The sequence below is a fragment of the Chaetomium strumarium genome (assembly GCF_033439665.1).
Source record: "Chaetomium strumarium strain CBS 333.67 chromosome Unknown B0T15scaffold_5, whole genome shotgun sequence".
Taxonomy (NCBI): domain Eukaryota; kingdom Fungi; phylum Ascomycota; class Sordariomycetes; order Sordariales; family Chaetomiaceae; genus Chaetomium; species Chaetomium strumarium.
This window is the reverse complement of record NW_026944433.1, coordinates 3632791-3655608: the sequence shown is the minus strand read 5'-3', so window position 1 is coordinate 3655608 and position 22818 is coordinate 3632791. Positions and strand designations below refer to the sequence as shown.

The 22818-nt window shown below is 53.2% G+C and overlaps 9 protein-coding genes across 9 annotated transcripts; 5 read left to right on the top strand and 4 right to left on the bottom strand.

Annotated features, from left to right (window-relative positions):
- The first annotated feature begins 700 nt into the window (after positions 1-700).
- B0T15DRAFT_538237 (enolase C-terminal domain-like protein) lies at positions 701-2502 on the top strand. The gene is made up of 4 exons (XM_062869675.1): positions 701-1052; positions 1111-1220; positions 1300-1411; positions 1481-2502. The coding sequence occupies exons 1-4, from the start codon at positions 877-879 to the stop codon at positions 2226-2228; spliced, it is 1146 nt and encodes a 381-aa protein (XP_062720754.1). The 5' UTR covers positions 701-876; the 3' UTR covers positions 2229-2502.
- A 524-nt stretch (positions 2503-3026) lies between these two features.
- B0T15DRAFT_256737 (uncharacterized protein) lies at positions 3027-4561 on the top strand. The gene is made up of 2 exons (XM_062863261.1): positions 3027-3890; positions 3956-4561. Exons 1-2 carry the CDS (start codon positions 3146-3148, stop codon positions 4438-4440), a joined length of 1230 nt encoding a protein of 409 aa, XP_062720753.1. The 5' UTR covers positions 3027-3145; the 3' UTR covers positions 4441-4561.
- An 8154-nt stretch (positions 4562-12715) lies between these two features.
- On the bottom strand, positions 12716-12892 carry B0T15DRAFT_381102 (uncharacterized protein; the record flags this gene model as incomplete). The annotated part of the gene is made up of 1 exon (XM_062864249.1): positions 12716-12892. A coding segment is annotated over one exon (177 nt), but the record flags the coding sequence as incomplete, so codon positions are not given.
- Positions 12893-13718: 826 nt separating this feature from the next.
- B0T15DRAFT_400537 (Clr5 domain-containing protein) lies at positions 13719-14166 on the bottom strand (the record flags this gene model as incomplete). The annotated part of the gene is made up of 2 exons (XM_062865065.1): positions 13719-13980; positions 14033-14166. 2 exons carry the CDS (start codon positions 14164-14166, stop codon positions 13719-13721), a joined length of 396 nt encoding a protein of 131 aa, XP_062720751.1.
- Positions 14167-15813: 1647 nt separating this feature from the next.
- On the bottom strand, positions 15814-16490 carry B0T15DRAFT_398785 (uncharacterized protein; the record flags this gene model as incomplete). The annotated part of the gene is made up of 3 exons (XM_062864969.1): positions 15814-16173; positions 16243-16296; positions 16359-16490. Coding segments are annotated over 3 exons (546 nt in total), but the record flags the coding sequence as incomplete, so codon positions are not given.
- Positions 16491-17071: 581 nt separating this feature from the next.
- Positions 17072-17263, top strand: B0T15DRAFT_378844 (uncharacterized protein; the record flags this gene model as incomplete). The annotated part of the gene is made up of 1 exon (XM_062864242.1): positions 17072-17263. A coding segment is annotated over one exon (192 nt), but the record flags the coding sequence as incomplete, so codon positions are not given.
- A 147-nt stretch (positions 17264-17410) lies between these two features.
- On the top strand, positions 17411-19716 carry B0T15DRAFT_538182 (heterokaryon incompatibility protein-domain-containing protein). The gene has a single exon (XM_062869674.1). It carries the CDS (start codon positions 17545-17547, stop codon positions 19237-19239), a length of 1695 nt encoding a protein of 564 aa, XP_062720748.1. The 5' UTR covers positions 17411-17544; the 3' UTR covers positions 19240-19716.
- A 705-nt stretch (positions 19717-20421) lies between these two features.
- On the top strand, positions 20422-21401 carry B0T15DRAFT_380306 (uncharacterized protein; the record flags this gene model as incomplete). Its single annotated transcript, XM_062864246.1, has 2 exons — positions 20422-20798; positions 20864-21401. Coding segments are annotated over 2 exons (915 nt in total), but the record flags the coding sequence as incomplete, so codon positions are not given.
- Positions 21402-21659: 258 nt separating this feature from the next.
- Positions 21660-22376, bottom strand: B0T15DRAFT_399072 (uncharacterized protein; the record flags this gene model as incomplete). The annotated part of the gene is made up of 3 exons (XM_062864988.1): positions 21660-21772; positions 21840-22139; positions 22244-22376. 3 exons carry the CDS (start codon positions 22374-22376, stop codon positions 21660-21662), a joined length of 546 nt encoding a protein of 181 aa, XP_062720746.1.
- Positions 22377-22818: the final 442 nt, after the last annotated feature.

Below are 22818 nucleotides of genomic sequence, written 5' to 3'. Positions count from 1 at the left end.
ATCTTCCTGTACCCGGCTAAGAGTCTGTTACGGTTCGGCGGCAATAGAATGGGTCTGCGAGCCGTGGAGGCGGTCGTATAAGGTAGTCATTGGGATGCCGAATTCCCGGCTGATGCTTCGCGCTAAATAGCCACCGCGACGGTACTTAGCAACCGCATCTTGTAAATCTTGTTCCGAGTAAGCCATCGTAAACTGACGATACTATTGCCCAAAATATGAAGTGATTTAACTTAGAATTGACTGAGTTGTGGTAAGTTGAACTGAGGGGGTCGAAAAAGCGGTGTGGGCTTACAAAGTGTTCGGAATGTGGGGTGTTCGGAATCGGGGGGGTCCGACTTACTTGACCGTTCCTTGCCGGCCATCTGAGCCACCTCGTCGAGGGAATGCATGCAAGGGGCGGCATAGAGAACCTTGCTATGATACTTCTCATGAGCAGCCAGTATGCAGACGGCAAATTTTACCCGAGTCCTCGACGAGATCGATCCAAGGGAATCCTGCTGTTCCTGAGTGTATGTCGGCAATGGCGTATGTACCATCGCCGATGGGGCGCGAGGCCTCATTAGTACCTGTTGCGGAGCGGGACATGGTTATCGCGCATCCAATCGGATGATTAGTAGCAGTGTAACAGGGTGTTTGGCACCCCGTGTAAAAGGCACTATGTATTCGTAAGGTGGTGCTCTCTGTGAATGTACATGTAGCAGTTGTATTTCCCCACTCGACCCCTCATGGCACCCTGTTTCCTGTCTTGGAGTGAGATGGGTCATGGGCGATCAACCATCATGTTCAAATTCCATCTCGTTCGCCGCCAAACAAGTAGTTTCCTCTGGGCAATTCAAGAGACACCACGCTACAGGTCGCTGTTAACAACAGAGCATCATGGGCAGGATCGCTTCTATGGAGTATTTCCGCGTCCCCCCGCGCTGGCTCTTTGTGAAGATTACGGACGAGCTGGGGAATGTCGGCTGGGGCGAGGCCTCCCTGGAGGGCCACACCCAGGCCGTCGAGGGATGCTTGGACGCGTGGTTTGAGCGGTACAAGGGGATGGATCCCGAGTACGTGCGCCGTTTTCCCTTGTTGGACGTCCTCCGAGGTCCTGACCTGTATCTTCAGCGACATCGAGCACATCTGGCAAATGTCCTGGCGCACAAGCTTTTACCGCGGCGGACCTGTCTTCATGAGCGCATTGGCGGGCATTGATATTGCGCTCTGGGACCTCAAAGGTGTTGTATAGGATTCGTGATCTGTTTCCTTCTGGCGCCAATCTTTCTCGGGAGTATCTGACTCGACCCCAATAAACAGCAAGGAAGCTCGGGGTTCCCATCTACCAACTCCTTGGCGGGAAGCTGAGGGACAAGCTCAGGGTCTACGCTTGGATTGGTGGTGACCGTCCAGGAGATGTTGAAGCTCAAGCGTATGGACCACCCGAGTTTTGACTCTGTCTGCTAATGCGCAAGTGCAAGGTCGCTGACAGTGACAGCAGACTCGCCAGGAAGGCACAGGGATTCCATGCCGTCAAGATGAACGCGACCGAAGACCTGGGGTGGCTGGACTCCCCGGAAGCCCTGCAGAGCTGCGTGGATCGCGTCAAGACGGTGAAGAGTCTTGGTATGGACGCCGGGATCGATTTCCACGGCAGAGTGCATCTCCCCATGGCGAAGCAGCTCGTCAAGGCATTAGAGCCGCATTCTCCGTTCTTCGTCGAAGAGCCGCTCCTCTCAGAGCACATCGCGGGAATCAAGAGCCTGCACCAGCTCACGTCCTGCCCCATTGCACTAGGAGAGCGTCTTCACAGCCGATGGGACGTGCGGCCGTTCCTGGAGGCCGGGTGCGTGGACGTCCTGCAGCCGGACATCAGCCACGTCGGAGGCATATCCGAGATGCGCCGCATCGCCGTCATGGCGGAGACGTACGACGTCGCCCTGGCGCCTCATTGTCCGCTGGGACCCATAGCGTTGGCGGCGAACTTCCAGGTGGACATTGTCAGTGCCAATTTCGCGATCCAAGAGATGAGCCTCGGCATCCACTACAACAGCACGGGGCAGGATATCACGAGCTATATCACGAATCCCGATGTGTGGAAAGTTGAGGACGGCTACGTGGCCATCCCGACGGGACCAGGGTTGGGAGTTGAGATTGACGAGCAGCAGGTGCGGGCCTTGTCGAAGGATGAGAAACCGTGGATCTCGCCAGGGTTTATCGGGCCCGGAGGTGAGATTCGCGAATGGTGATGTTGGCAAAGAATTGAATGCAGAGCAAACATTAGAAAGAGCGTGTCTTACTCCGAGAATATCCTTTCGGTGCGGCCTTGCTACCTTGTCTCTTTCACACAACAAAAACTATAACAACCAAGTGAAGAACTTAGAAAGGAGCTGCTCGAAGCAAGCAGGCAGTCGCGTCAGTGGAGACAAACGAAAGTGCCAAGTGGTGGCAGGTGCCACCCACTGCTGTGTTTTCTCGTGGTCCTGCAACTTCTGCTTCCGAAATCCGAATGGAACATCCATCATTCAACCAAGCCTAGAACAAGGAACATCTTCATCACTTGGGCCTGGGGCCCCTACTTTTTGTTCGATGAATCGATTCATCAATACATCATACCATCATCGTCCTTTTCTCCAAGTCGGGTGCGAGTTTGCGGCACAACGTTAGGCAGGTGACGCTCCGCTACGCAGACCGGACCAATGTTGATCCGGTCACGTGCCAAGCACCGTCCCACCCAACCCAGCCTCCCAGCCTCCCGAATTCTGCGCCCACTTCAAATCTCTCGCCAGCCGCATCCTCTTCGCTTCACTTCTCCACCACAGTCGCAGTTGCAAGCACCAGTACCTCGCGCTCAGTGCCAATCTACTGGTTCTACCCATGGGTCGCGGTCGCGCTGCGACGCCACTCTTGGAAGACTAGGGCACTGAGAAGGGATCTCTCTCGGTTCTGGCTCGTTTCCGAGGAGAAGGAGTGAGATCGCCGCCCGTCGAGCCTGCGTCTTGACTGCTCACAGTTGCTGTTCCGATGGTGATGCCAAACCCGCTATCGAGCAGAAAGTCGGTCCATCAATTATTCATTCGTGTCTGCAAGCCAGTAAGTCGTTGGATGCTTCCTCGCTGTGCTGATTAGAGCAGGTCGCCAATACCGCACTTCGTCGTCGCCAATTATGTCGTCACCGATGCCCGAGGACTCATCCCAATCGCTCACCACTCACGTTGTCCTCGAGTGGGTTGAGCCAACGCCGAGTGGCGAAGAACGAAGCCACCTCACGACTCCCGATCCGTCCGATGCAAAGATCATCTTCAAGTCTGACATTTCTGCGACACGAGATGGCCATGTCGGCGGGCCAACGATTGGTGTCTTCCTTCGGCTGCACATTCCGGTGAAGCTGAAGAGAGTATCGTCCCACACGCCTATCCACATCCACATCCATCCGTCCCGCGTTCAGTCATGCACCTTCGCCGTTGCTGTCGACGTCCCCGATGCCATTCGGGAGTCGTCGCCAGGTCAGCTGGCAAGCTTGTCCATGGCGCTGAGCGGACCTGTCCAAGTCGTCGTTCCCCACAGCATGGTACCATCCTTCCCTGCGAAAAACCGCGCGTCGGGTCGAGTGCTCGACGCGATCCGATCTCTCGGTCGAGCAACACAACTCGTCATGTACATGCCGACCAACCGGGCTCCCCGCTTACATCTGCAGCGTCTGTCCGCGCTACTCAGCGGCGGTGGCTTGCAAGCGCTACCACCGTATACCGAGTTGTTTAAGTCATTTGGCGGGTCTGGAGGGCGGATTTGGGATCTTGAGCCTGCGTGTCCGGCGACATCATCACCAGATGTCGAAGAGGATGCTGATGTCCCGCCGCCTTACCACGAACTCCCCGCAACACGACCAGTGAAACCCACTTCTAGTACACGTAAGCCATTTCCTTTATTTAGCCAGAGGACGCGCTTTTCTAACCGCGGCTATTAATGTCTGAAGTCCGGAAGGGAAAGCGGCGGCGGCGCAGTAGTACCGGCATCGAAAAGCTTTCCACGAAGAAGCCCGACTTGCGTGCTTCTCCCCCGAAGCTATGTCCCTCCGAGAAAACACAGACACTGGAGCTCTCCATCTCGCAGCGTCTGGCGCTTCTGGAGGCCCTAGTCCACGCTCAAGCCCGGCAAATCAGCAGGCTGTCCAGCGAGAACCAAGAGCAGCGGAAGCGGATCGATGAATATGAGGCTGAGCTGGCGGCCATGCGGTCAGAGATCGGTCGTGTGGATGGTCAGGTGGACAAGTTGGAACTAGATGTTGCAGAGCAGCGCGAGGATATTGTGCGGTTGGATGGCGATGTCCAATACTGTCTTGAGCGAGAGGATGAGATCAAGGAGGTCGTGACGGACACGGTGACGGATGCGCTGATGGACCGTATCTCAGAACGAGGGCTCAGCGCCTCAAATATAGTCTTTACTTTAGAGAAGGGTTGACTCTCCGTCTCATCCAGATGGTCTCGACAGAGTAACAGTGAATGCGTCGACTGCTCCAAGGGCCGCTTAACGGGCAGGGGATGTTTGCCCAACTGAAAAGGTCTCCTCGCCGAGCCCCGCCAGCGCCGCTACCTCAGTACTAGAGTTGCATGACCGAGCCTTGCTTCAACCGGTTGCTGTCGTCAACGCCACCATAACCTACCCCTGCGATCTTCCAGAGATGCAGTCAAGCCCTCCTATACTTCGATCTCATTTTCGAGGATGCTACCGACGTGGTAATGCCAAAGGACAATAAGAGAAACTCGGAAAAGCCAGTGCGACCAAGAAGAGGCGATGATGCTGTTATACATAAGTACCTTACTCGCTGCTCGTAGCTTGCTTCCATTTTTGGAGAGTGGTAGAAAATGTGTGATTTATACCATCCCCCTCGGAAGTATGATACACATATCACACTACTACCCGAAGTGACATGAAAGCATCCTATGCTATGCTATTTTATATTTCCCCTACTATTAATAGCTTGGATTAATGGTAGATCTCGACGGATCATAGAATGCCTAACAGCGAGCGGACTTATTTAACTGCTCTATGGGAGACATGAAACCATTTACTTCATTTTACTATAACCAATCAAAGACATGGATAACAACCCAATGCATTCCCCAAAAGTTGCCCTCAGCGATTTCCGTTGTTGTGCATTGTCCTGAGCTGCCGCTGCTTTAACCTGAGCAAAGGTGAGCCTGGTGGAGCTGAGCTAGAGTGAGCCTGGTGGAACTAAGCCAGACTAAGCCCGGCTAAAATTGCCCTTTGAGACTGCGGACCGCTAAAACCAATAGCCAACCATACATATAGGGTTACTGCTCAGACCCTACTGCTGGGACCGCTATTGGACACGCCCTGATCCTTCCTTGTCCCGTATAAACTACCTATAATACGTAATCTGTCATTACTCAAGTCCCGATCCTATAGATGTTTAAACTACGAGAGCTATTAGTTGCATTGGGCTAGAGTATAAACACTTCTCGAGTAGAACCGAATTGTAAAAGACCGAAAGCATTGCCTAAATGTATATGAAATGGTAACTACTTCTATAACTGAATATATTCCGATAATCTCTTAGATTCCGGCATCTCTAGGTCGACCTAAACCGCAAGAAAAATACCTTGCCATAGCGATATAAAGCAAGTGTATACGATATAAAAGGATCAGGGGGCTCGAGTATCGTTTATATATAGTATCACGGAGGTACTATACTGGCGGTATAGCCTATAATAGACATTTACTATATAATAGAGGGTCGGCTATATAGGCTAGTATCGGAGACATATAGGAATAAAGCTCTATATCTAGATTATATGCCCTGGGGGATAGAAGGCAAGGTGGCAAGCAGGGAGGGAAAAACAAGAAATAGCCCAGACCTATAAGGCGGCGAGGCCTATAAGAACCAGGTTATCTATAGATGAATGCTATCGTCTAGGTCAGTGCCTAGCAAGGCGTCGCTGCTCCTATTTCCTTCGTCGCCAATCGGATTCGCCATTATAGCTATAGGGTTCAAGGGAATCGAAGACCCTCTACCACATATAGTATAAGTAGGAAGCATATACTATAGTCGAAAGCTTGTTGCTACTAACTTAGGGCGTAAGGCAGACAATCACCGGCGTAGCTCGATTATAGAATGCCCTTACCAGTTTCTGCCTTCCTAGATACTCCTTTCTAAGTCTGCCTTATTAGTTATAGTAATCCTAAGGGAGGTTAATATACTAGTCTAATACTCGACGAAATAAGGCCTGCTAGGGCTCAGCTACCATAAGAGGAAACAAGGACCGAGGGGTTTATATAAAGAAATTAGCCAATACTACTACCTATATAACGACCTCGGACGTAAGCTAGTCCTATCTATATAGCGTATATTCATTTAAATCTAAGGCGAGGCAGGTATAAACCTAGGAAGACAACAAGATAGAGCAGCCGCCTATATAAGATAGCTTGGAGAGAGGTTGTTTCTTACTGGTTATTCTAGAAGCAAGACAATGGTTAGAAGCGGCAAGCTTATCTGCAGCTTAGCCACTCTAGTCAACCTTCAGCGACCCCTTAAATCATACAGCATTAAGTTACAGTCGTAATCTATGGCGGCATAATATCTCCTTAAGGCCTCTCTTCTCCGGGCGTTTCCTTTCCGCCTTGGCCATCGTATGATTGGCGAAAGTTCGAGGGACCCGGTGACCGAATAGTCTTAGCTACAATATAAGGCAGTATAATAGAAGTATGTTTTCCTTACCTAGCCGCTAGGATAGGGTAAGGTGAACGAGACAGTAGAAAACTAGGACTAGGACGTCGATAATATTATAGTTAGAGGCTTTCTAGGGTTCGTGGCAATATAATGTCTATAAGGCCTCCCCTTTTTAGGCGTCTCCTTTCAGTCTCGGTAGTTATATAATTAGCAAAGACTTAAGGAAATAGTAGATCGACTCTCTTGGCTATAATGCAAGGAGGCAGGATCAAGGAAAGAAGAGGTAGCAGTAGAGTATTGGGACAAGCACTTTGGTGCTATTATAGTTGGAGGCCTTCTATGCATATATATATATTTCGCTTATTTCCCTATGTCCGGAAAAGCAAGATGCTTGTCTATAGACTTCTGCTCTCTACAATTTCTACTCAAGTATCTTAAAACTCCTGCGAACCAACTGCACTATCTACTTATAGTATAATAGCGACCGTCTATCTTAACCATCCAGCGTTCGCAAACCCTAGTATCTCAGTTCAAAATACAGACCTCTCTATAGCTATATTTAAAGCTCCTCTATATCTACCGCCGCTGTAGGAAGTATACTACCCTCCTTATAGTAAGTCTAGGCATATATTCTCAGTTTGTTATATCCCCTATAACGGTCGTCCCAACGTTACTATCCTACTATTAGTTAGTATATACCTAACTTACTATTACTGGGGGGTAAACTAATCATACTAACACCCAAGCAGATAAGAATATCGACACCCTACCTAGCGTTAGTGCTGAAGATACAGAAAAGTCATCAGCCACCAGTATACTCGGTCTAGACAGGAAGTTTGCATCAACTTAACAGTATAAGGCATATAACCTAAGCTCTTTGCATACAAACAACACCCAATTGGGTTTGGCAGGCTATACCGGCAGTAAGCTAGGGCAGGCACTCCCTTATAACAGCACTATTTATAACAAGGCTGTTCGGGCTATTCCCGGGAGAGTCTCTAAATCCCCTGCTAGGAATATGGCCTAAGGGCATAGTCTTAGATTGCGGCCTAATCCTTACCCCTCTATAGAGGCATGTAGAATAATGTCTAATCGAGATAGCACTCTAAGCCTTCCGAATGACAAGTGGGATAGGAGATTCCTATATTTAGTTCAGGCGATACAACAGCGCCTATAGGCCAGCTGTGCCCAGGAAAGCGTATATAAGGCTGTAAAACTCCATTAGTCCAATATTTCACGCAATCCCTCCTCCAGCTATAGACCTGAAACATAGCAGGGAGCCAATAGCAGCTGCTTCTTATAGTATAATAATCACTACGGCAGCAGCAATCGAACGAGCGACCCAAAATACTATCATCCTCCGCTTCCAGACTATAGATGAGAGCAGACTAATGAAAAGGGTTCTATCGTACCACTATAAGGGCAGGAATATCAGACAAGCATATAACGTATCTTATAAGCGAGCGGGACATATAAGCGAGCGGGACACTAAGTTCTTGGCATAACACGTCCTTCTTCATCCACCTCCAACAACGCGTTTTTCCTACAACTAAAGATGTCTTCCACTTCAAAGGAGGCTAGGGTAACCTTGGCCCTCAAAGCTCTTGAAAATGATACGAAACTAAGCCTCCGAGCCGCGGCCAAGCTCTATAACGTGCCAGTTTCAACCCTCGGCTACCGACGTACCGGCCGGCCTATACGACGCGATCTTCTAGCCAACTCATGGAAGCTTACCGATCTAGAAGAGAAGGCTATAGTCCAGTATATAACTGAGCTATCTGAGCGAGCTTTTCTACCAAGGCTACGTGGTGTGGAAGATATAGCCAACCAACTGCTACGCGTACGCAACGCGCTCCCTGTCGGCAAGCTCTGGGCTTATAACTTCGTTAAACGCTAGCCCGCTCTCCGTACGCGTTGGTTACGTCGATACGACTACCAGAGGGCCAAGTGCGAGGACCCAGAGGTTATTGGCGAGTGGTTCGCGCTCGTATAGAATGTCAAGGCCAAGTACGGCATTGTAGATGATAATATCTATAACTTCGACGAGACTAGGTTCATAATGGGTATCATCTTCCCAGGCATGGTAGTTACGACCTCTGATGGCCGTAGTAAGGCAAAGCTGGCCTAGCCTAGTAACCGCGAGTGGGCTATGGTAATCCAGGGAGTCAATGCCCTCGGCTGGGCTATCCCACCCTTCATCATCTTGGCCGCGCAATACTACCTCGCCAACTGGTATCAAGAGTGCAACCTCCCGGCCGACTGGCGTATCGCGACCACCGAGAACGGCTAGACTACCAATGCCGTAGGCCTCGATTGGATCAAGCACTTTGACTTCTATATAGCACCCCGTACAAAGGGCAAATATCGGTTATTGATCATCGACGGCCACGAGAGCCACTACTCGACTGAATTCGAGCTCTACTGCCAGGAGCATTATATCATCACACTCTGTATGCCTCTGCATTCCTCTCACCTCCTCCAGCCACTCGATGTTGGCTGCTTTAGGCCGCTGAAGCAGGTGTACGGTCGCCAGGTCGAGGACTTGATACGCATGCATATCAACCACATAAGCAAGCTCGAGTTCCTCTATGCCTTCCGCAAGGCCTTCTTCGCCTCTATGACGGAGAAGAATATACAGGGTGGCTTTATAGGTGCTGGCCTTGTGCTGTACGATCTAGAGAGGGTACTTTTTAAGCTGGATATCAAGCTTCGTATACTAACACCCCTAACCTCACGGCCTAGCACTGTACAGTCTTGGGTCTTCCAGACACCATACAACTCTCGGGAAGCCAATGCGCAGTCTACACTCATCAAGACTTGTATTGCCAACCATCAAAATAGCTCCCCAACCTCGATGTTGGCTGCTGTGGACCAGTTGGCCAAGGGTACAATGGCTATGATGCACCAGATGGCTCTTCGCGCCGAGGTCTCTTCGCTCCGCAAGGCCAACGAAGCACTCAGCAAGCGCCGGAGAGCCAAAAGAACACGCGTGCAGCTTGGAGGATCGCTTGCGGTACAAGATGCAAAGGATCTACTGGACCAGAAGGCCGTGGTTGGGGAGATGGCGCAAGAAAAGGAGCCGGATAGTGGTGGTGCAGGGGGGGCTCGTACGAAGGTTCGGTGCTGTAGTGTGTGCGGCAAGCCTGGCCATAATGCCCGTACGTGCCAGGAGGTTGTAGAAGGGTCTGATTCAGCTGTTTCTGATGTAATTGTAGTTGGTTAATGGTCTTATTGTATTGCAATTGAGGATGGTTGTTGTAGAGTGGTAGAGAGTGTCCCGCTCGCTTATATGTCCCGCTCGCTTATATGTCCCGCTCGCTTATATGTCCCGCTCGCTTATATGTCCCGCTCGCTTATAAGATACGTTATAGACTATTAGATAATGAGAGCGAAAATAAATAGGGCTGTAACCTGCCTAATGCTAAGCTACCTATACCTTTATCTGCTAGCAAAGACCGGCCTAACCTTTAGCATAATATCAATCGTTGTTGGCATTGCGGTATCGATAGAGAGGATAGCAGTCCTATCGAAAACGGCGCTATAAAGTAGGCTCGGGATGACACTGCCACCTAACTACTGTACAAACACTATAGGATAAGCTCTTCGACTCCTATAACTTATAAAACAGCGTCCAGGCTATAGACATATCTATATTACGCCGGCTTATAGCCGCCATAGGCTTAACCCTTAAAGCACCACTGAAGTCAGCACGGCCTTTTTATCCCACTATCTTTAGGGACATCTGCTTCGAAAGATAAGACAAAGGCACCCGTCGCAAAGGTTGAGGAGTGGCCACTTGACAGTATAGTTCTTAGGCATGTTATAGTAAAGGGCGTTATAATGTTCCAGCTATAGTAGGATGCTTCAGCAAATCGTAAACAAAAGCAGCGCACGCCTGGAATCCTATAGCGTAAGTTAGCAGCAGAGAGAACGTCCTTAATAGAGCATATAACGTACATTATCAGCGAGCGGGACATATCAGCGAGCGGGACACTCTCCACTACTCTATAACAACTACTCTCAATTGCAATGCAACAACACTAAGAACCAACTACAATTACATCAGAAACAGATGAATCAGACCCTTCTGCACCCTCCTAGCAAGTGCGGGCATTATGGCCAGGCTTGCCGCATATACCACAGTACCGAACCTTCGTACGACCCCCCCAGCACCACTACCATCCAGCTGTGTTTCTTGCATTGCCTCTCCACCTATAGCTCCCTGGCCTACCACCTCCTGTTCCTCCTGTACAGTAAGTGATCCTCCAAGCCGCACATGTGTTTTTTTAGCCCTCCGGCGCTTGCTTAGCGCCTCGTTAGCCTTACGGAGCGAAGATACCTCTGCCTAAAGGAGGGCCACCTGGTGCATTATAGCTATCGTACCCTTAGTAAGCTGGTCTACAGCAGCCAACATTGAAGTCGGGGAGCTATTTTAATAGTTGGCAATACGAGTCTTAATAAGCGTTGACTATGACTTAGCTTCTCGAGGGTTGTATAGTGTCTGGAAGACCTAAGATTATACAGTGCTCGGCCGTGAGGTTAGGGGTATTAGTATATAAAGCTTAATATCTAGCTTCGAAAGCACCCTCTCTAGATTATATGGCACAAGGCCAGCCCCTGCAAAACTACCCTATATATTCCTCTTGGTGATAGAGGCAAAGAAGGCCGTACGAAAGGCATAAAGAAACTCGAGCTTACTTATATAGTTAATACATACGCATATCAAGTCCTCGATCTAGCGACCGTACGCCTGCTTCAACGGCCTAAAGCAGCCAACATCAAGTGGCTAGAGGATATAGGAGGAATGTGGAGGCATACAGAGCGTGATAATATTGTTCTGCTGGCAGTAGAGCTCGAACTCGGTTGAGTAGTGGCTTTCGTGGCCATCGAGGATTAATAACCGGTATTTGCCCTTTGTCCGAGGCGCTATATAGTAGTCGAAGTGCTTGATCCAATCAAGGCCTACCGTATTGGTAGTCCAGCCATTGTCGGTGGCTGTAATGCGCTAGTCGGCCGGGAGGTTATACTCGGTATACCAGTTGGCGAGGTGGTACTACGCCGCTAAGATGATGAACGGAGGGATAGCCTAGGCAAGGGCATTGACGCCTTGGATTACTATCGCCCATTCGCGGTTGCTAGGCTAGGCTAGCTTCGCCTTGCTATAGCCATCCGAGGTTATAACCACCATGCCCGGGAAGATAATGCCTATTATAAACCTAGTCTCGTCGAAGTTATAGATATCGTCATCTACAATACCATACTTGGCCTTGACGTTCCATACAAGAGCAAACCACTCGCCAATGACCTTCGAATCCTCGTACTTTGCCCTCTGGTAGTCGTATCTTCGCGAATAACGTATACGGAGCTCTGGCTGGCGTTTGACAAACCGATACGCCTAGAGCTTGCCGACAGGGGGCGCATCGCGTACGTGTAATAGTTAGTTGGCCATATCTTCTACACCACTTAATCTTGGTGGAAAAGCTCGTATAGATAGCTCAATAATATATTGAATAATAGCCTCCTCTTTAGATTGGGTAAGCTTCTTCGAATTGGCTGGAAGATCGGGTTGTATAGGCCGGCCGGTACGTCGGTAGCCGAGGGTTGAAACTGGCACGTTATAGAGCTTGGCCGCGGCTCGAAGGCTTAGTTCTGTATCATTTTCAAGAGCTTTAAGGGCCAAGGTTACCCTAGCTTCCTTTGAAGTGGAAGACATCTTTAGTTGTAGGAAAAACGCGTTGTTAGAGGTAGATGAGGAGGACGCGTTGTGCCAAGAACTTAGTGTCCCGCTCGCTGATATGTCCCGCTCGCTGATAATGTACGTTATCACATAAGCAGGTCTCGAGCCCTTGATCATCGTATGGAGACAGTTGTTAAGGTCGGTGTCTTTGGCAACGGTTCCATCCGAGCTCTCGAAGGCTAGAGACGGGGCGCAAAGAGCCGGCGAATGTAAATTTGCATCTAATTAAAGCCTACGTTTGGTGACACGCCCCGACTCCACCCTTGATCCCCAGGAACCATTGCGTTTTGTACGTGATGAGGCCCTGACAGGTGCTGCAACAACGAAGCAAGATACCCAGGGGGCTTCTTTGCTTCGCGGAGATCAATCCTCTTCTCATCCTGGAGGGTATAGGCGCGGAACTCTTCAAAGTTGTCCCATACCTCCACTCGCTTGCCTGTCCGCCGCGCATCGATGAGGTCGACAATGTTGACTGGCGTGTTCTTCCTCTTGTCTCTGAGTTTGATCACGCTCCTAAATGTAGACCCCTTAAGCTTGACCTGAAGACGTGAGCATGGCCAGCGATTTCGAGGTTCGGTCCCTGGTCTAGGCGCAGCTCTATCATAGCCGCCAGCGAGGCTCGTGAAGAACGACGCCTACCATACTTACCTGGGCCCATCGCCCACACGGCGTCTGCCAGACGACAAGGAACCTGTGCCAGTTTCCATGCCGCGGACATCGATGTGATCGCTTTCGTTATGCAAGAAACCGACGGCCGCCGTCCATTCATCTGTACCAATGGAGTTATCGCCCTGGAGAGGCGCATGGACCTCCGCGTTGTTTGTCGTGGCCGGGCAGAGACGATTTTCACCTGCCTGGGCTGCGTAGACGATGAGCGCGCCGGGATCGGACTTCCTGTCGAAAAGCATCTGCGGTGCTTGGTCTGAAAAACGGCCGCTCTGCGCACCCGCATCCCAGGTTAGAACCGGCCCGAAAAGATCCGTCTCGAGATTCCATGATGGTAGCGGCAAGGGCCTAGAGCTGGGTCTCTCAAGCTGCGGATACCCCGCCCACGCCTCTTGCTGCCCGGACGGATTGATCATGCCAAACGGCTGACCAGCAGCTTGACCACTGCTTATAGGCCGGTTGCATTCCGCAGGCGGGGAGAAAGCGTTGAACACAAGGCCTCCCGGACTAGGAGCCGATAGAAGGTCCGGCATGCCGCCGGGACTGGGTGGACCTTGCGCCGAATGCGCGGAAGGGGCTGAGACAATGGGAGACGCCGGCGTCCCGTATTCGATTCCAGAGGGCGTCGGAGCTGGAACAGTACAGTCAGCCAAGACTCGAAGAGCTTCTGGTCCATGACAAACCTGCGAGACGGTGTGGTGACGCCACCTCCTCGCCAGACTTCCGTCTCTTCTGCCACCTGTCGATCTTCTCCTGCGGCAGTGGCCTCCCACGAAAGCGGAACTCGGTCTCTTTGTTTTCATGCTCCCGCCGCCTCTTCTGTATCTGCACGATCGCCTCCATTCTCTTCGAATCAATGTTCTTTTCCAACTTCCACTCTTTGAATCGTGCCTTGTACTGTCTCTCCCTGCTCGTCGAGTCAGCACGCAGCCTTTCCCGTCGCCAGCGACAGCCTATACTTTGCGCGGAAGTTATGCCTCGCCTCCATGATCTCCATTACCTCAGGCAGCCCTCTCTTTTCGGTCCAGTAGAGCTGGGTGATAACCTCCCTGACAGTTTCCCAGTCCTCGTCACTGGCCTGTTGGATTCGCATCAGGTCTCCCAGGTCGGTCGGTGACTCCATATCGACAGATGGGATTAAGCGCGCAGAAAGCGAAAAGAGTTGCAGATAACGCGGTCCAGGATTGTGACAACCTGAGGAGAAGGAAGGTCTCGAGTAACCAGACAGGGCGGTCATAGGAGGCATCAAAAGGCGTACCTTTGCCTAAGATGGGGCTTGCAAAAGCACTTTGCATGGGTTGAATCCGCTCGTAGCAGGCGAACCAAAACCCCGGCTGCAAGGCAATTGATTCAATTGTCAGCACGCATTCAGCCGCAGTAAATCCGGCCGATGCCGGGATGGAACGGAAAGGTCGGAGCCTCGTCGCGCAGCGGGCTGTGACACTTTGCGGGACCGACACTAATCCGTTCGCTACCCGTGGCCGTCTCGTGCAGCTGCCTTGCTGCCCAATGACAACCATGCTTTGCCACCTTTGGCCACATCGTGAGCGCGGACCAACGCAGATTGGTTTCAGGTTACAGTACCGTATCTTGTCCTAAATATAGAGTTTCTGCTATGTTGTGACCTCTCTATCGGAGGCAAGAAATTGCCCCTCGCCGTCTTGAGGCTGCCGGCTGCTGATGTGCGGCACCGAGTGGCCTCGCCGCTGGCCCCACCCCGCCGACAATGCCGCTGTTCGACTGCAAAGCGCAACACCACCCTCCGGTGAGTCTATCCAACTCCTGTTCCGCCGATTACGCGCCCGTAAAGATCCTCCCCGGCAGCATAATCACGGTTCAATTTTGCGACCGACCTTTGCTTTGCCGCCCGCCCGTTGGGCGTAGGCCAAGGACTGGAAGGAACCGGCGCTCTACCACGTCGATACGGTCTTCATTCCCGGCCGCGCCAGCTGCCCCATGCATCGCCACGGGAAAGCCGCACTTCTTCCCTCCCGGGCAAGCGCAGTGGTGGCCGTAGAAACACAGCGGGTCCCTGCACTGAGCACGGTCATGGCACTTTTGGCCCCGCATCTTGTGTCGCATGACCAGCTTCTCGCCGGCCGAAACCTGCCCGTGGACGTAGCCGCAGCCGCCCATGCAAGAACCGTAAGGGTGGTAGATGTGGCAAAATTTCTTGCCGTCGACATAGATCTTCCGTTTTAGAGCATCAGCAACCGCGGCGGATTTGGGCGGGAGCGGCATGTCGATGCGGTGGCCGTCGGCGTTGACAAGGATCACATTCTTGTCCAGCGTGCCGAAAACCGGAAGGGCTTGTCCGTTGATCGCTGCGAGCGCAATGGCCGGCTGCAAGGCGGCGTAAAAAGCATATGTTGCCGGCGGAGATGGTGAGGGGATGACGCTGAGATTCGTTGGTTGCGACTGAACCCTGGCAAGGTTTGGCGTTTGTTGCGTTGGCAGTCGATGCACAGCCACCACGGCCAAGAGAACTGTTCCTGAAGACGGTATTCATGGTCGTCGATCGAAACGGCAGACCCTCAAACTCGCTGCCGGTCTGGAACGACTTGACCAATGTCACTTTCCCCACCACCGCCGGGCTGTGAACGTACTTCTCGAGCATCCGGAAGTAGCCACTGTGTGGCAGCAGGCGAGCAAGATTTGCCGGCAGCTGGGGCAGCTGGGGCTTCCGACAAACTGACGGAAGGCGCCTGTAATTACCGAGGAAATGTGTATCAGTCGGCTGTCAAGATAGCGACACTGGGGAAGAAACTGGGGTACACAGACCCATCACCTTGTAGTCGGCACGATCTTTGCCCTTGCCAACAAGAACAAAGTCGAACGTGTCATCAACTTGAGAAAACCCGCGTGCAAACCGTGACAGAATTTGGGCGGCATCTTCAAGTCCCTTGGCGATGCCCGCCTTTACCAGCAGAATCGCAAGCCCTTCGCCAGACGCAAACGCCCTGGCAACGACGGGCAGGCCGATCAAGGCCGGGTCGATCGAGCGGAGATACTGCTGAACGGCGGCCTTCAAGTCAACCGCCACCCGCTCACCACCGTCGCCCGAGTTGTCGGTGTCGCCCGTGTAGTATTTGTCGTGAAACTGGGATCAGGGTCGCAAGTTAGCTGAGCTGAGAAGATATCGATGGAAAAGCGGTTGGACCAGACGCACCAGGTACGTGTCGCTGTCGGCGTCGACCAACGCGAGCACAAATGCGCCGCGCATCTGAGCACCCCGTGTCAGCAACCAGAGTTCACGCCACCCCCGTTCACCATGGCCACGCTGACCGTGGCCTCCTCCAACTCTCCCAGCTTGTGGGCGAGCTCGTCGGTGCGCTCTTGCAGCTGGCGTCCAGCCACCCGTTCGCGGTCGAGGTCATGGCAGGCGTCGTTATACCGTTTAGAAGGATCTTTGATCTCGGCACCAAACTCCTAGGCAAGAGTCAGCATTTGCGATCCTCGGGAAAACATAGATTTGACGCCAGGGCAAACCTTACTTCCAAACGCTTCAGATTTTCGTCCGTTTTGGCTGTCGTGGGAGAAGCGCAACCAACGATAAATGACCTTGGGGGGAAATAAAGAGGGAAAAGCCGCGGACCCACAAACAAATCCTCAAGCCTTAGTCCTGTTAGACGCAAACGAGCAAACGACCCGGCTGTTGCACAACATATGTACCTTCCGCCCTGCCAAACGCAGCCACGCCGGACGGAAACTCTGCGTTAGCCCTTCAGCGAAGCGTTCCAGGTCCTGCCCGAACATGTCATCAGGGTGAATGCCAGCGAGACCTTATCTCCATGTACTAGGTAGATAGATACCTGATCCTTAGCAGGAATACTGCACTCTCGAGCGCATGGCTCCAGCTCACCCGCCTAATTCATCAAAACTTAACGCTACTGCCGTGACCCAACCGTCATGCCCCTCGAGCGTCTGCCGGTGCGCGCCGGTCGCTGCGTCCCAGAGCCGGACCGCCGCATCGCTTGACGCCGACGCAAGCGCCTTGCTTGAACTGGAGGAACAGCTTATGTGCTGCTAGGTGCTTTGCCAAGCTCTCCCGCTTCTGTCCGCCGCCGCGCCTGGGCGTTGGCAAGAGGAGGCTGGTCTATAGGACTGGGTCGAACTGGAAGAAGCCGCCAAAGAACATGACAATCAGGATCCCGCCGAACGGGCGATACGCGTCGTCCCTGTATTCACTGGTATTAAATATATCTGCCGGGCATCAATCTCTCGGGCATCATTCTATTGGACATCGATCTGTTGGGCATTTGTCGACACGTGAGGATCATGCTGTGTAACGCTGGCCTAACCGCTCTCGGCTCGGCGCTCCTCACTCGTGTTGCTTCGGCCTACGGATATCAGATCTCTAACTTCTACTACGGGAACCCTCCTTGATCCAGTGAACCGAGACTGGGGATGAATAGCTGAGAGGTATGAACCTTCCCTCGACAACACAGACACAGACACACGCACGACCAACATGCGCCTAATAAACACTTCCACCCTCGCCCTGGCCGAATTCCACAATGCAGCCTCAACCCCGCCCTACGCAATCCTCTCCCATACCTGGGAACAAGAAGAAGAAGTCACCTTCCAGCAATTCACTACCCTCCCCCATAGAGAAGTCACCTTGAAGAAAGGCTTCGCGAAGATCGCGCAAACATGTGCGCTGGCGCGGGCGCGGGGGCTCGACTGGGCGTGGGTGGACACGTGCTGTATCGACAAGAGCAGTAGCAGCGAGCTGACAGAGGCGATTAACTCTATGTTTCGCTGGTATCTGCAGGCGAAGGTGTGTTTTGCCTTGTTGGCGGATTTGGAAGCGGGCGATGGGGCGCAGGGGAAGAAGGGTGTGGACGAAGGGGAGGACGGCGGAGATGCGCAGGCCGATGAAGACAAACCGGTAGATCAGGGGGGTTCTGAGGTGGCAGACACTATGTCCACCGTCAGTGAACACGGCTCGCTCTTTGATCAGCAGGTTGCCCGGTTTGCACACTGCCGCTGGTTCACGCGCGGCTGGACGCTGCAAGAACTCATCGCGCCGCACCGGGTGGAGTTCTACAACCGCAGCTGGGAGTTCCAGGGGGACAAAGTGTCGCTGAGAGCCGTCCTATCGGAAATCACGCGAATCTGTGCCAAGGTCCTCAAGAACGCCGACCTGCTCCCCACCGTGCCCGTCGCACAGCGCATGTCGTGGGCCGCCACGCGCCAAACCACCCGCGTCGAGGACACAGCCTACTGCCTGCTGGGAATCTTCGGCGTACACATTCCCCTGCTCTACGGCGAGGGCGACAAGGCCTTCATTCGGCTGCAGGAGGAGATCGTCAAGGAGACCAACGATCTGACGCTCTTCGCGTGGCGCATGGAGGCCCAGCTGGCCGCGGGGCAGACGCACTGGGGCATCCTGGCCCCGTCGCCGCTCGAGTTCGCCGACTGCGTCGATATGGAGATAAGGGTTGACCCTATGCACAACAACGAGTGTGTTATGACCAGCAAGGGCCTGCGCGTGACGCCCGTTCCGGGTGGCGGGCTGCGGCTCGGCGAGGACGGCACGTACGTGATGAGCCTGCAGTGTCACCGGCGCAACGAGCTTCAGAACTTGGGAATCTTCCTCCAGCAGCACGGGTGCGATGTGTACACACGGGTCAGGCCGGACAAGCTGTCCAAAGCGCACCGGTCGGACAGGGACAAGTACCGTATATTTTATGTTAGCAAGACGGTGTCGGCGTTGCGGTCGGATATGCTGAGGACCAGCATCCGCAACGCTATTAACCTGTCGCAGGTGCTAGAGAAGCTGCGAGGGAAACACATGAAGCCGGCGACGGTGGGCGCGTTCAAGCCCGAGGGGCACTGGGATGCGCAGCGCTGTCTGTTTTTGACGCAGGGCATGCAAAAATTTATTTGCCGCGTTAGATTAGGCAGAGGACCGACGCAGAGGGTGTTGGTGTGTGAGCTGACCGGTAATGGCTTGTCAGCGAGGCTGGGCGACGCTGAACCGTCCAGAAGAGACCTGGGATCTGGCGATGAGGGAGAGGAAGAGAACGACAGCGCGGAGCGGATCGAGCGAATGCTACGGGGCCCAAGGTTCTCTCCAACTCCAACTCCAACGGTGGTCGAGGGTGTTATGGACGGGCAGCCTGTATATTTCGTCGACGTCGACGTGACCTGGTGGCTTTGAAAGTAGTGGTACTGTGAAACTTGGAAGCTCGGTTGCCGGTGTCAACCCCAGTCAGGGGTAGCATACAGTTATTGCATAAGGTCTGAGAGGCGCACGCTGTCTGAAGACAGAGGAAGAATGAAGATGATAATCAACTCAATCCAGGCTACATAAGGTAAGTCCAAGAAAGCGCCAATTGCGCTAGTTCGGACAGGGAAGATCTCGGCTCCCAGAGCGCCAAGGCCATGCAACCCGCTTTCCGCCAGGCTGCGAGATGCGTGGTAACCTCCGCTCCTTTTATAACGGCGTTGCTGAGAGGTTGTGCATGAACTGGGTGGTGTCTGCATCTAGAGACCGTATGGCTGGCACCTCGATGGTGTTGTGGGAAGCGGGGGATGTTGAAATAGTGAGGTTACCCTCGATATCCCCCCAGCTCGTGCGCCTCCTATGGCACAGGCTGTCCGTCTTTTTGCTCTGAATCAGGAAGTCTACCTTGGGTGTGTGGTCTAGAATCTAACTCGATGTAATGAGTCTGTGTGGGCCAAGATACATTTCTGGGGTCAAGCCTCACTGTAATGCCTTATCCAACCTAGTGTCATCCTATGTCTTGCTCGTTTAGAGAGGCCTCTCTTAGGCAACCCTAAATGGTCCTCCATAAGCTTAGGGGCGGTATACGATAACTAAGGGATCAACGTATCTATATATGACCCCTATGACAAACAACCATCTTGTTTGGCATTGCTTGAAACGCCTCGATGTAGAGTAGTGATAAGGCATACTACAAGGCGTGCTATAACAAGGATCTCGCTCTTTAGTGATATAGGGATGCGGCTGTTACATCATTGCCGAGCCTCGTCGCATGATCAGTGCCGAAGGAAGGACCTGGGGCTGAGAGTCTCGGGGACTGTGGCGGTTCGGATACTACCTGGCGGTTAAGGGGCTGCTGGTCTGAACAGAGAAACTAGCCTACGGCGCAGACAGGGGTCCAAGAAGTATATAAGGGCGACGAGTGGCTTCATCGCACTCTCCAAACGTCCTCCTCTGTTCTCCCACGTCCCATCCATTATCCTCTTTATCGCCTCCAGACAGCATCAGGACACCGACCGCCTCGTGCTTCCTGGTATGAGCACCTGTGGAACACCCATGTCAGTGGATGGCATTATGTCTGCGGAGTACAAGTGCTGCTTTAGGGGCATTCTCTATCCGGGGCGAGCCGTATTCGCCATTGGAGGCGTCATCAGTTCAGCTGAGCCCGACAGTCTGTCTGGACCGAAGAGTTCCATGCCCTCCCCGACGAGTAGGTCTTACCCCTCCGTCACGATTCGCTGGGAGGATCTGGGCGACAAGCCGACCTGCCACACTATCTCGCTGCCTATTCTCGACGACGGTGGGCAGAGGGAATTTGCGGACTTGGTTCGCGGTCACCATGAGGGCCGCGTGAGCGATTTTCTTGTCAATTTCAGTCCGTACGACTACGGCATCCTGGACGCAATTGGCCGGCTCTTGTGTCCAGGCTACGGCTCTCCCAGGCACAAGGAAGTGAGAGCTTCTCTGAGCTCGTTGGATGTAGGCCAAACCCCGTCAATCCAAAGGACGTGGCACTCTCGCTAATTGGAGTCGTGGTCCTTACTATGTAGATATGCAGCTCGGGCCGCACCAGAACACTGGATTGTGGTCCTGAGCCTCGCTCTGATCAAAACTTTGGTCGTCTTCTCGTTTGTCTGCCCTACGAACATAAAGGGGGCTCGCTTACACTTCTCCGCCAAGAGGACGAAAACGACACCGAGAGGCTGGAGCTGAATTGGGCGGAGAAGAGCGGATCTCTCAATATCCAATGGGCCGCCTTCCTCAACCCGACCGACGTCTCGCAAACCGAGGTGGCCTCGGGCCACAGCATCGTCCTCACCTACACTCTACGGCGGACCTCACACGGAATAGGTGAGGCGCTTGTGCCTCTGCCCATTCTGGACGTCACGACACATTCGTGGTACCGGACCGTGGAGAGGGCGGTGGAGAGGGCGCTTGTCGAGATGCGGAGCGTCGGTGAGGGGGGGATAACGCTCGGCTACTCGTGTACAGGCCGCTACTCGTTCCCCTTGATCAGCATGTCGTCCTTGGCCGGCGAAGGTCTCCAAGGCTTCCTGACGGGCGGCGACCTGCTTGTCTACCACATCTTGGCGCGGTTCGCCCGCGACGTTCGCACGCGTATAGTCCTCAAGGAACCTCTCGTCATCCGGCCCCCCCCCGAACGCGCGCCGGTGGTGCCTTCTCGGCTGGCCGTCATCCCCGACTCCCAGGACGACTCCCAAGACGCAGAAAATGGCGACGACAAACAAGAGACGCAGGACGCGGCCGAATTTTCCTCGCCGCCGTTGCTGCCACCGCCGGACCTTCCCGGGAGCGTCCGCTGGCTAAATTTCTCCCCGCGGTCCGGCCCGGGCTCATGGCGTGAGATGCTGCTCTGCATTCTGAACGTAGGCGATCGGCGAGCCGGCCATGATGTCCCTCGCACAAGTCTGCATAAAACCGAGTGGGAGTTGCGGAAAGTAGAAGTCTGGTGACTTGAGTCAGAAGCGGCGGTGATAGATAAAGCAAAGTGCTACAGAAGGCTGTAAGCTCACCAGCATATGCCTTGGCAGTGGCAATGCAACCCGCGGGATGGGAGCTCATGATGCCAAAGATCTGATCCTCGACTCTCCGAAGTGCCATGAGGAGGCGAGTCGCGAGTCGACGCTCCCTATACTCGCGGTGGACGACAAGCTGGGTTATCCAGCAGACCTGCCGGCCTTGGTAGTCCCACCGGCAGGCAAATGCATTTCCGGCAAGGGTGTCGTCGACATGAACACTGACATAAGACCAGCGGGCGTCAGTCGGCAGATACTGGCTCCGTAGCCGAGACGCGCTCAGTTTGACATGATCGCCTGATGAGCGATGATTGGGTCAGCAAACCTGCGGTAGATGCGACCGAAAACTCTTGTGAATCGCCAGCTGGACCGAGTCTGTAGGACGGTGAGAGACATGGTACCTTTCTTGCCACCTTGGCGGCCGCTAGGTGTGTTCCAGGTGCCGTAGTGGTGACTGAAGAGATGGGCGGCCTCGATGAGGACTGTGTCTGGAATGTCGGGGGAGTGGAATTCCCTGAAGATCTCGGTTGTCATCCTGGAAGATTTTGGGAGAATGTTGGGCAGCTTTAGGTCTCTCAAATTGGACAGACGGATCAAACCTCACCCTCCCTGATTGCGGCTCGGGGCTAGCCATCATAAAGGTGATGGCTTTGAGCCAGCACAGCGGCCTTAAAATGGGTTCTGCAGGCAACACTGGTCGTCGGGGATGATTGATTGCGTACCCCGCTTCCGACATTAGCGTACGAGGCAGCCTTTTTTGAAGGGACTGTCTAGGTCGCACACCAGTACAGCTATATAGCACACCGCTATACCTAATTCGAGCTAGCGTCCCCGCAACCCTGCAGCAGTACATCGCAAATTCCCTGATAGCTGTCGGCTCATAGTCACCAAGATATACACAGTAGCCGGCTACTGCTTCAATCTCCTACTACTAATAACCTGCTGCCGCCAAGTTGATTAAGTATGATTCCCGCCC